The sequence below is a fragment of the Dama dama genome, chromosome 5 (assembly GCF_033118175.1).
Source record: "Dama dama isolate Ldn47 chromosome 5, ASM3311817v1, whole genome shotgun sequence".
NCBI lineage: Eukaryota > Metazoa > Chordata > Mammalia > Artiodactyla > Cervidae > Dama > Dama dama.
This window is the reverse complement of record NC_083685.1, coordinates 118,274,112-118,286,383: the sequence shown is the minus strand read 5'-3', so window position 1 is coordinate 118,286,383 and position 12,272 is coordinate 118,274,112. Positions and strand designations below refer to the sequence as shown.

Here is a 12,272-nt window from a genome sequence, read left to right as displayed (position 1 = left end):
ACCGGGAGTGGAGTTTAGGACTGCAACTTATTTTTTGGAGGGGAGGTCAAAAATTCAATCCATAACTTAGGTCATCTAGTTCATTTCTCTACTAGATGTAGGAATCTGTTATATAAGATCTATCCAATTGCAAGACTTAGGCACAAAGTATGATAGTCAATTTAAGTCAAACCCAAGGAGGTGGAGAAGTGGCAGAAAGAGGGTCCTGACATAAAATTGTCCCATACTCACTAGTGTGAGATAGTTGCTGCTGAACTGACCTAGTTTTAGAGTTGGTGGCAGGGACTTCCCTGGTGGTCTCATGGTTAAGATTCCGTGCTTTCAACGCAGTGGGCTCGAGTTTGATCACGGTCAAACTAAATCATGGTCAGGGAACTAGATCACACATGCCCTCTGGCCAAAAAAAAAAAAGAAAGAAATTGGTTGCAGAGCTGGGTGGGTAGGATAAGGTCCTAAGAGTGCTGCAGGGAAAGTCTGCTGGTGGGCAGACCACAGAGCCCACTGATGGGGAATCCAGCTGACTGGTGGCAAAACTTCTGGAGGTAGATGGGTGGGGTAGTCATCATCCTCTAGATCACCAGTGTTCAATAGAAATATAAAGTGAGTCATGGGAATTCCCTGGTGGTGCAGTGGTTAGGACTCTGAGCTCTTACTGCTGAGGGCCTGGGTTTGATCCCTTGTTGGGGAATCAAGACCATCCCTCAAGCTGGGCAGTGTGGCCTAAATAAATAAATAGATAAAAGTGAGCCACACTTGTAGTTTTAAACTTTTCAGTAGTCATATCAGAAAGAGTAAAAAGAAATGGGGAAATTAAGACCTTATTTTGGGACTTCCCCGGTGGTCCAGTGGTTAAGACTGTGCTTCCAGTGCAGGGGATGTGAGTTTGACTCCTGGTTGGGGAACCAAGATCCCATAGGTTATGCAGCAAAACAAACAAACAAAAAAGACTTTATTTAACTCAATATATCCAAAGTATTATCATTTCAATATGGCATTAATATAAAAAAGGTTAAGATATTTGTTTTTGCCTTCCTTTCCCCCCCCATACTAAGTCCTTTTTAAAAAAGCTTTTGAAACATTTCTTTATTTCTGGCTGTTCTGGTTCTTCATTGCTACATGGGCTTTTCTCTAGTTGTAGAGAGCAACTCTCTAGTTGCTGTGTTTGGGCTTTTCATTGTGGTGGCTTCTCTAGTTGTGGAGCACGGGCTCTAGGCGTGAGCTTCAGTAGTTGTGGCTCCTGGGCTCTGAGCACAGGCTAAATAATTGTGGCACACTGGCTTAACTGCTCCTGGGCATGTGGGATCTTCTGGGATCAGGGATCGAACCCTTGTCTCCTGCATTGGCAAGCAAATTCTTGACCACTGAGCCACCAGGGAAGCCCTCCCCATGCCAAATCTTTCAAATCCAATGTGCATTTTATACTTGCAGGACATCACTAGCCATATGTCAAGAGCAGCATAGCCACATGTATTAGACTGCAGTAGATTCTAGATATGCTGACTCTGCTAGGATCCAAGCCACAGACGGGGTTGCAAGTGAGACTCAGTTCTGGGGAAGAACACGGGCAGGAGCACTGCAGAACCTAAGGGTGTCTAGGGAAGAGTTTAGGACAGCCTGAAGAGGAAACGGTGTTCCAAGTAGAGGCAAAGTGAATGAATGGGAAAGGATCCACTTAAATTTGCTTTACTAAGAGATGGGTTGGTTATTCTGTACAGTGAGATCCTTTGGAAACTAGTTGTAAGAAGTCACACCTGGGCTGGGAGTACCGGCAGGAAATTGGTCAGACAATCACTCTCTTTGTTTCCCTCTTTAGTTATGAAACCTCTTATCTCCACTTCTCTCTGCTTGTCTGTTTTGTTAGTCTCTTTTCTACACACTCATTTCCTCTTTTATTTATTTAATTGAGCCTTAAAGTGGCTTCCTTAGCAGCTACCTCTAGGATTTCTCCACTCAACTCGCCACTTCTAACTCAGTGGCCCTATGGCCCATTTCATGTTCCAAGGAGAGAAAATCTGGCCACTTAGTCACTCACCCACCTTTGGCTCAGTTAGCTGAGGCCAAGCCCACCTAGTGCAACTGGGGCCACCCAGGCTCATCCCTGGTCTAAAGCAGTGGTTTTCAAAGTGGGTTCTCTCCACCAGCAGCCTTAGAAATGTAAACTCATGGGCCCCATCCAACCTGCTGAATCAGTGTCTCTGGGGATGGAGCCTGGGGGTACTGTGTTAGAGAGAGCCAAGGGTGAGGACAGATTCCTTCAGAAGAGGATGTGGTTAAGGACTACCATCTTAGTATACCACCTCAGAGGCCAGAGCTGAGGTGAGGAGCATGGGGCCCAGACCAGGAAAGAGAGAGGTCCTAGATGGGGCCTCAGCTTCTACCATTGGGGACCAGGTCTGCTGGGAGGGGTTGAGGGACGGGGTCACAGAGAACAGCTCAGAATGTGACCTAATCGTAAATCATGTCAGGACAGGACTATATGTGAGTGTTTTTAGTGAACCTTATTTTGAGGACCTGGGACAGGCAGAGGCAGAGAGGAAATGAGTGGAGGTGGCGGGGGGTGGGGAGAATCAGGTTGACAAGGTATATGGTGGCTGTGCTTGGCTGCTTCATCGGTTATAAACTGATTTGGAGGAAGCCAGAACTAAATATTAAATAACTGTTGTTGTTCAGTTGCCCAGTCATGTCTGACTCTTTGCGACTCCATGGACTGCAGCACGCCAGGCCTCTCTCTCTCACCATCTCCTGGAGTTTGCCAAAGTTCATGTCTGTTGCGTTGGTGATGATATCCAGCCATCTCATCCTCTGACGCCCTCTTCTCTTTCTGCCCTCAATCTTTCCCAGCATCAGAAAATTAAATTAATAATATTTAAACAGTGAAGAAAGTTGAATTTTAAAGCAGTGGTCGAAACTGCTGAGTGCTTGATGTTTGCTTTTTCCATGGCACGTAAACTGTATTAAAATTGAAATTTACACTACAAAAATAGCTTCACAGGAGTACCATTATTAACATAACCTTACCTCAGACAGATTTTTTATTACTGGAGACAGCCCTTCTAGGTACAAAATATATTAATGGCTGAAGCAGAAGAAAAATACCAACTACAGATGGTAAGCATTTTCTTGCAAAGTCACATCAAATTTAACATTAGCCTTGGAAAACAGAAACATATTTAAACAAAAGGTTTTAAATATTCTTAGAACCGTGTGTAGATTTTCACCTCTGGTCTAGGATACTATCCTAAAGAGTGCAACTTGAGGTGATTAAAATAAGTTAATGAAAAAAGTTTAGAACTTTTGCTCAAAAACGGTATGCAATGAGTTCTTAAACCATTTTCATTGGAAGGTTCTATTAAGTGGCATTCATGGAAAAAGACATATTTTATTGATATGAAATAGGTGGAGTTAGTATACTTAAGACAGATGCCTAGGACAATGATTTGATAAAAGGTACACAATTCCACTGAGAGCAAATTAGAAGTCACAAGGGAATAAAAAGTCTTTGAAAAGATTTTCTGCAATTCCCGTACCCATTAGAGTCATATGCAGGTATGATTTACATTAGAAGTAGATTTCTATTTTAGGAAGGAAGAAAAGAGTGAATTCCTTAGAGTTATTGTTCCTCCCCTTTTTTCTCAAAAATATGTCTAAAAACACTGCCATGATGAAGCAATGCATGCATGCTCAGTCACTCAGTCGTGTCCAACTCCTTGTGACCCCATGGACTGTAGCCCACCAGCCTCCACTGTCCATGGGATATTCCAGGCAAGAATACTGGAGTGGGTTGCCATTTCCTTCTCCAGGGATGAAGAAATGCTGTGCATCTAAGGCTGAAATAAAATCTAATGAAAGTTTAGCTCTCCTCAATAGTATGGTTTTAAGGTATTCTTATCCGAATCTTTTTTTAAAAAAAAACAAGATTTAAACTTATATGCAAGCAAGCCTAAACAGAATCCTTCTCTGCATATTAAGCATGTATGCATTTTTCCCTGAATTGTCACTTACATATTTGAGTGTGTTGCTTTAAACTTCACAACAGGCAATCTCCACAACTCCTCCATTGTTTTCTGAGGTCGTAACTTCTGTTACCTAATACAAACCTGCAAACTGTGTTAGTAGGTGGTTGGGAACAGTGTGTGCCATTAGAATAAGGCAAATGGTAATGTATACATCCGTTTGCTAAGTTTTATTGCCATTATTCGTCTAGTCCTAAACTGTAATGGTAGCCATTGTTGAAATTGTTTAGTGTATTTTCAGAGCTTGTGTAGCACAAAGAAGAGTTACTTCACATAGTAGGCACTCAGCATTTGTTGAATGAATTTCTAGCACTGCCTCCTGAATTTCTGACTTCCGGAACTTTATATAATTTTTGCATCAGTTTAATTGTAGGACTGTGTCCAGATTGATGAGCTTCCCTGATAGCTCTCAGTCTGTCAAGAATCCGTGTGCAATGCGGTAGACCCCGGTTTGATTCCTGGATCCCTAAGATACGCTGGAGAAGGGATAGGCTACCCACTCCAGTATTCTTGGGCTTCCCTTGTGGCTCAGATGATAAAGAATCCACCTGCAATGCGGGAGACTTGGGTTTGATCCCTGGGTTGGGAAGACGCCCTGGAGAAGGGAACAGCTACCTACTCCAGTATTCTGGCCTGGAGACCTATTCCATGGATTGTATAGTCCATGGGGTTGCAGAGTTGGACAGGACTGAGCGACTTTCACTTCACTTCACTTCATCCAGATTGATGAGAAGTTCTTGTAGGCAACTTGATCTGGAGAATGAAATGACATTATTGATGAATTAAAAGAAACAACTGACACGGGATTAAAATATATCAGATTTTATTAAACATTTAAAATCGCAATAGTAGTAGTCTCAAGCAAAACAGCACAAAAAATCCTCCACGTATACTTTTGCATGCATACATACAATTTTTTATTCTGCTTTTAAACTTTGATTATTTGTAAACTCTTCCATATTATATGATCTTCATAACTGTCACTTAAATGCGGGCATTAAAACCCATTGATGTAATGAAATTCGCCATTAGGCTGTCAGCTCGTCTCCCTTTTGTTATTAACCGAATTTTGCAAGAACATCTTCTGTACTATTATACCAAGAATAAATTCCTGAGTGCAATTACAGGGTCAAAGGGTAAGGTACATTTATTTTTATTTCATTTTCTATTTTTTTCCTTCTGAGATAACAAAACACAGTACTGTATGAAGAGGTTTCATACATTGCTCTCGAAGGCTTATCTTTTTAATTATCCTTTAAAGCATTATCATCCGCCTATCCCAGCGCTACAGTTGAAAAAAGAGCCCAAGCAGGCTGGTAACCTGATCTCGTTCACCAGGTGAGTCCTGGATGGAGGCGGCAACTACGATACCAGGAGCAAAACACCCTTGGGGATTTGCGGGAACCCTCGGTGTGGGAAGAGCGTCTGCTGCCTCACCCTAGCCGAGGCTCAATCCGGACCGCAGCAGGTTCGGTTCTAACCGCCGGCCCCTTCCTCTCAGAGAAGCGCCCTGCACGCGGTGGGCGTCTAATAAAGGCAGCCTGTATTGCGCGGACAAAAGCGCTCCCTTAAGCGGGTTGAACTCCAGGCCCTCCGGGCACCACAGAGCTCGGCGCCGCCACCCAGATCCTTTGCCCGCTCCTTCCTCAAGTTCTGCGTGGGACAGCAGGGCACACCAGCCCGGACCGCCGCGCCCAGGCCGAAGCCAGGCCTGGCGCCTCCGCACCCCCTGGTGCTCCGCGCGCGGCCGCCCAGGCCCCGCCTACGGGCCCCGCCCCGCCGCGTCGGCCCCGCCCCGTCTCCACCCCGCCCCCCGGAGCCGCTGAGTGGCGGCGGCGGCCCCAGGACCGGGTTTCCTCAGACAAGAGGGCGGGTGGAGGAGGAAGCGGCCGAGCCCAGAATCCTGCTCCGGCGCCGCCGAGCACCGCCCGCCTCAACCGCCCGGCCCCGTCGGCTCCTGGGCCTCACCGAGCCGAGAAGAGGGGAAGGCAGAGGCGGCTGCGTGGAGGCGGCGGGGACGCGGGCGGAGGCGGCGCGGCCGGCCGCGGCTGCCGCTTTGTTGTGCGGCCCGGGCCAAGGAAAGAGAAGTGGGAGGAGGGGGGAGTTCGGCGTCCCGCTGCCTCCGCGGCTCATGGCGACGACGCTCGGCACATCCGGGACCCTCCGGCCGTGGCGGCCGCGGCGCCGGCTGCTCGGGCCCCAGCCCCGGCCGCTGTGGTGACTGCGCCGCGCCTCGCCGTCGCCCTCGCCCCGCCCGCCGCCCGCCGGCCCCGGGCCCCGCGCCCCGCGCCCCGCCGCCGCCGCCGCCCCCGCCGCCGGGGACATGTCTAACCCCGGGGGCCGGAGGAACGGGCCCGTCAAGCTGCGCCTGACAGGTGAGGGGGTTGGGCGGGCGGCGGGAGCCAGGCCCGGGCGGCCGCGGGGTGGGCGAGCCGGCGGGGGGTGCCTGTGGCCTTGAGAAGGGCCAGGGTCGCGATCAATGGTGAGTGGGAGGTCGGGGACGTGGGAAGGCCTAGTTCAGGGAGAGTAATTGCAAAACCGCTCTCCCTCGTTGGGAAATTCTTAGAAAAGCCAAGCGTGACTCGGGGGTCTTTTGTTGTTGGGGGGGGGGGGTCCCCCGGTTGGAATTCCGGGCGGATTTGAGGTCCAGAAGCCTTGGCCGACGACTTTCTCCCGGGGCGTCGGGGAGCAGCCCTTGGGCTGCTGCCCAGGTGGGGTCGTGGAGGGGATGAGGAGCTCCTGTGGCGGGGATTATTGAATCCGGCTGCTGACTGCGCGCAGTAAACACTCCTTAAAGATGGAGCGCTTAACGGGAGGGTGTGTGTGTGTGTGTGTGTTCCCCGGTTGTTAACTTGTTCGCCCACTTACGCCCGCGTGCAAAACCTTCCCTCTCGGCTGCCAGGCGCAGCAGCCGGTGCCACACACCTGAAACGCACGACTTTGGAGGGAAGGAGACCGAGGTTGACTTTTCCGGTGTGTCTGCCTGATCCGACGACTCGGGCTCATTGTACCCTGTGTGTTTTGGAAGTGTTTGATTGTAGGGTTAGTATGTTTGGGGTTGTTCCTTGTAGGCCGCAGAACTTGTGTCTCACTTTTAACTCTAGACCTGCTTTAAAAATACACTTTTTTTGAGTCCCTTTCTAAGTTTGTGCTCAGACGGACTTTGAAGCAAAGTTTTTCTCTCTCTTCCCACTCTCCTCCCCTTCCTTTTTCTAAATGGAAAAGAATGTCTGGAGGGGTTGCTGGATAGCAGGCTTTTCTTACAAAGTGTTTATGATCCCCAGTGTGTTAGATCTTTGTTACAGGTACGTTTTTGATATTCTTACTTGGTCGTGTTACCCCATTTTAGGGAAAAATTATTTGGAGTTTGAAACGTGTAAATGAAACCATTGTAGTAATTCTGGCTTCATTATTCTCTATTAATAAATTATGCACGTTGATATTCGGATTGTGATGAGAAAGATGACTTTCCTTAGAGAATCTGTGTGTGTGTGTGTGTGTGTGTGGGTGCGCGTGTAAGAATAAACTGTAATTATGTTTGTCTCCACTAGACTTTGAGATTTATATGGACTAATTTTGTAATTGAATGCTTGTATGTCACATCCCAGTCCACTGGCTGAACTTTCGAGATAAAAACTTGCAGTGAATTAGGTATTCGAGAATTTAGCCTGACTGTATGTTGGCTGTAATTTTTAAAATGTATTACTTTCATGACAGTTTTACTCTATCTAGGGAATATTGCAAAGTATCATTAGCTGAGTGGTTCTTAATGGAAAACCTGGATTGGGGGATGCCTGTCTGCCCTACTTCCCCCCATTCAGTTTCCTTATTTTCTTATGAATCAATGGAAACCTTTATAAGGGATCTTTGTTGTTTTAGTTTATCTACTGCTGTTCCTATCTGGAGTCAGTCCTGTGTCAGTGGTCATGGAAAGAACCTGTGATTCCAGGTGTGCAAAAGGCATCAGAAATAGGCTGGTGGGCTACTTAATTCCTTCTAGGTTATATACACGATGGGAACATGAGGGAGAAAACAGGGCTTTTGACTTTCTGCAGATAAAATGAGTTTGAGGTTTTTCGTGTGATTCAGTAGATCTTAAAATGTTTTATCTGTGGTTTTCTTACTGCATATGATACATTATAAAAATTCATGAGTAAAGTTAGGAGAAAAGATTACACTTATTTTTTGGAGGGATAGGGAATACTGGGTTAAATCTATAGAGTAATTTTGTATTTTTAGATTTTTCTGAGGAATTTTAAATACACTTTGTCCCTTTAATTGTAAAAACAGTTTTAGATACTCTCGGTTTCTTAAAACCATTGGGAATTTGTCTCTGTCATATTTTAAGAGAAGACTATTTAAATATTAAAAACTTCTCTCTCTTCCTTTTGGTTACAAATGGTAGAGTCCCTTCTGTTTTGCCAGGAAGGTTAATAGGTATTTTTTCATTTTTGTCCACTTACAAATTAGATGGTATAGATTTTAACAAATAGATTTTAAGAGCTGGATTCAATTAGCAGCTTTTTAGGACATAAACATTAAAGAGTTAGATGGAAAAGATTGTTTTGACTGACTGGATAAATGACAGGGCTGTGTTTGATGTGCGTCCAGGAATTGGTCTGGAGCTGGTGCCCAAGTTTTCAGTCCATCTTGAGAAGCCAAATAAAATATTTAACCTAGGCCTCATTTTGTTTAAAAAAAAAAAAAAAAACGGTTGATTCTTTGTTAAGACCTTAAGAAATGTTTGGCATACCTTTAGACTAAGTGTTTAACAGTTCATTTAGATCTGGGTTCCATAATAGGGGAAAATTACTTAAAAAAAAATGGGGGGGGGGGAGCAAATCCCATAGTGAATGTTTATTTGGATTACAGTATACTTGAACTGTAACATGATGTAAAATAATTGCTCTTTGCTTCAAGTTAATACCATATTAGTATTTTAACTTTATAGACTGTCTTTGATTCCAGGGTGCTTCCTGAATTGTAGTTATTCAGTTCTGTCCTTCACGTAGAGCTGCTCCTTTACTGAAAGATGTAAACAGCTTTTGCGTGGTGTTTGTCACGGACACACACACACACACACACACCCCTCCCCCCATATATACATTCTCACACGTACACACAAACTGAAGGAAAAAGGAAAAATTGAACCATGAGATCTCTGCACACAACAGATATTAGACTTTTCCACGTGTTATTCCTAAGACTACAGTCAACTAGCAAACTGATATTTGTTGATGCAAAGAAGGCAGTGCTAATTTAATACGAAATTTGAAATTCCTCAGGTCATTGATGGCTAAGATCTGATTTGGTCCATCAAACTACTACTATTTTTTTTATGACACATTAACACTTGATCATTAAAATGGGCTATATAGTAAAGCTATCAATTTCAGCTAGTATTTGTACAGAAAATTAATTATAAAATGTAAGTTTTTATACATTAGACTTATGCATAGGCTTTTCTTATGACGGTTTGGATAGAAGATATTCTTTGAGGTAAAAAATTGAGGGTAATTTTTTATATTATTACTGTTTTGGAAAACCAAAGGCTGGAAAAAGCAGTTTACTATAGTTTCTAATATTTAAAATTCTTAGATATGGAGAAATAACAGGTTACTTCTCCAAAACATTTATTGCAGACCTGTTCGTAATTTAAATGTTTTTGTACACTGTTCCTTGTTATTAATTTATAAAATCCTAAGCAGTAATGTGGTTAACCTTGTCTATAGCTAAAGCAAAATTAACTTTTTTTTTCTTCATTTATTTTTATTAGTTGGAGGCTAATTACTTTACAATATTGTAGTGGTTTTTGTCATACATTGACATGAGTCAGCCGTGGATTTACATGTATTCCCCATCCCGATCCCCCCTCCCACCTCCCTCTCCACCCGATTCCTCTGGGTCTTCCCAGTGCACCAGGCCCGAGCACTTGTCTCATGCATCCAGCTTGGGCTGGTGATCTGTTTAATCCTAGATAATATACATGTTTCGATGCTGTTCTCTCGAAACATCCCACCCTCGCCTTCTCCCACAGAGTCCAAAATTCTGTTATGTACATCTGTGTCTCTTTTTCTGTTTTGCATATAGGGTTATTGTTACCATCTTTCTAAATTCCATATGTATGCATTAGTATACTGTATTGGTCTTTATCTTTCTGGCTTACTTCACATAATGGGCTCCAGTTTCATCAGTCTCATTAGAACTGATTCAATTGAATTCTTTCTAATGGCTGAGTAATATTCCATGGTGTATATGTACCACAGCTTCCTTATCCATTCGTCTGCTGATGGGCATCTAGGTTGCTTCCATGTCCTGGCTATTGTAAACAGTGCTGCGATGAACATTGGGGTGCACGTGTCTCTTTCAGATCTGGTTTCCTCGGTGTGTATGCCCAGAAGTGGGATTGCTGGGTCATATGGCAGTTCTAATTCCAGTTTTTTAAGAAATCTCCACACTGTTCTCCATAGCGGCTGTACTAGTTTGCATTCCCACCAACAGTGTAAGAGGGTTCCCTTTTCTCCACACCCTCTCCAGCAAAATTAACTTTTAAAAAGTCTCATTTCACATATGCTGGTATCTTAGTATTGTCTTATTGCATACTTTGTTGATTCAAAAATTTTAAAAATTACAACTTGATTCCCATAGTTTTCTAAGTGGGAATGTGCCTGTACACCATAATGATTTGTTCAATGGGTGTTAGTAATTTGAATGTCCCCAATTCATTTTTTTTTTCCCCTTGGTGTCTGAGGATGAAGCCAGTGTGACTTAGCTCCTTCCTTTTCTCTTAAGTTTATCTCTTCTAGCCTAACCTTCAGGCAGGGACTGAAACTGCCTTGGTGCTTAATGTAGTTAGGTTTTCATTGGTGACTAAAGTGTGGATGTGTGTGTGTGTGTATTTAAACATGGACTCTGCTTTTTGCTTATTGGTTGAACTGTAACTATCACAACATACCGACATTTATTTAGCATATAATTTAGCATATTTAGTATATGCTAAATAGCATATTAGTTCCATTTTCAAGGTAAATGAAAGTCCATGCTTTAGCCCTGCAAGGTCTTTATTTTAGCCATTTTTGGTATCTTCCAACATTTTGAAGGCTTTCAGAGATGTACTATGCCTTTCTCTTCGAATAGTCTGTCCTTAACAGAACTCAATGTTTTATTTATGATTCTCTGCCAGGTGGCTCAGTGGTAAAGAATCCACCTGCCATGCAGGAGATATGGGTTCGATCCCTGGGTCAGGACAATCCCCTGGAGGAGGGAAATGGCAACCAATTCCAGTATTCTTGCCTGGGAAATCCCATCGACAGAGGATCCTGGCGGGCTACAGTCCATGGAGTTGCAAAAGAGTCAGACATGACTTAGCAATGGAACAGTAACAGCGATCATTATGAATATGTTATTGTGCTGTTGTGATGTGTAGTATGAGGATGTCATCATAGTGTGTGGGGAGAACTGTTTGATTCTGGCTGTATGTTGTTAAACATGTTAAGCATGTTTAACCCTGTTCTTGTAGCTTTTTCTCTTCGCTCTCATTTTTGTTTATTGGTATTTTGTTTGTTCTAAGAATGCTAAACCTTTGAAATATATTGTTGTAATCAGCATTGTTATGTGTTTCTATATAAGGGACATGTATTGAATGCTTATTAAGCGCCACATACCATATTAAGTTTACATCTATTATTACTTTTAATTCTCATACTACAAGAGGTAGGAGAAACTTGGAGAGGTTAAGTACATGTCCGAGCCCAAGTTGTCTGTTACAAACTTCTAAGATCTTGTGTAGAAAATAAAACCGTTTCATTTATTTTGACTTACCCTTGTCCCTCGAAATCCTTGCTCATCTTTTAAGGCTCAACTCAAGGTACCCTTGTCCTTAAATTTCTCCTTGACTGGTGTTGACCTTTCCTCTGTGACTAAGAGTCTTCTTCTAGCATCAGACCTAACTCACAGAAGGCAGTGAGTTGTCTCAAGTGATCTATGCTTAGTGAGTGTTGTTAATGCTGTAAACTCATATGAAGGCAGAATCCTGTTTCAACATGGATTGAGAGCTTTCTGGCATTTTATTTTGAACGAATGCTGGAGACAGAGAAGTAATTCTGTGTATTTTTACATGTGTTCTTTATGGCCATTTCACTGGGTGTGAGTGGCAAGAGATGAGGCTGTAGATAGGACCAACCCATTTTAGGACCTTGTTATATAGAAATTTTGCCAAGAAGTTTGATTTTTTTAATTTTTTACAGTGGTGGGAACCAT

General features: G+C 43.6%; 1 protein-coding gene across 1 annotated transcript in view; it reads left to right on the top strand.

Annotated features, from left to right (window-relative positions):
• The first annotated feature begins 6,283 nt into the window (after window positions 1-6,283).
• The window catches only part of SMURF2 (SMAD specific E3 ubiquitin protein ligase 2), a 110,737-nt gene continuing 104,748 nt past the window's right edge, over window positions 6,284-12,272 (top strand). The window contains exon 1 of the mRNA XM_061144406.1: window positions 6,284-6,388. Within this exon, the coding sequence (XP_061000389.1) occupies window positions 6,337-6,388 (52 nt within the window). The 5' untranslated portion in view covers window positions 6,284-6,336. The remainder of the gene's footprint in view (window positions 6,389-12,272) is intronic.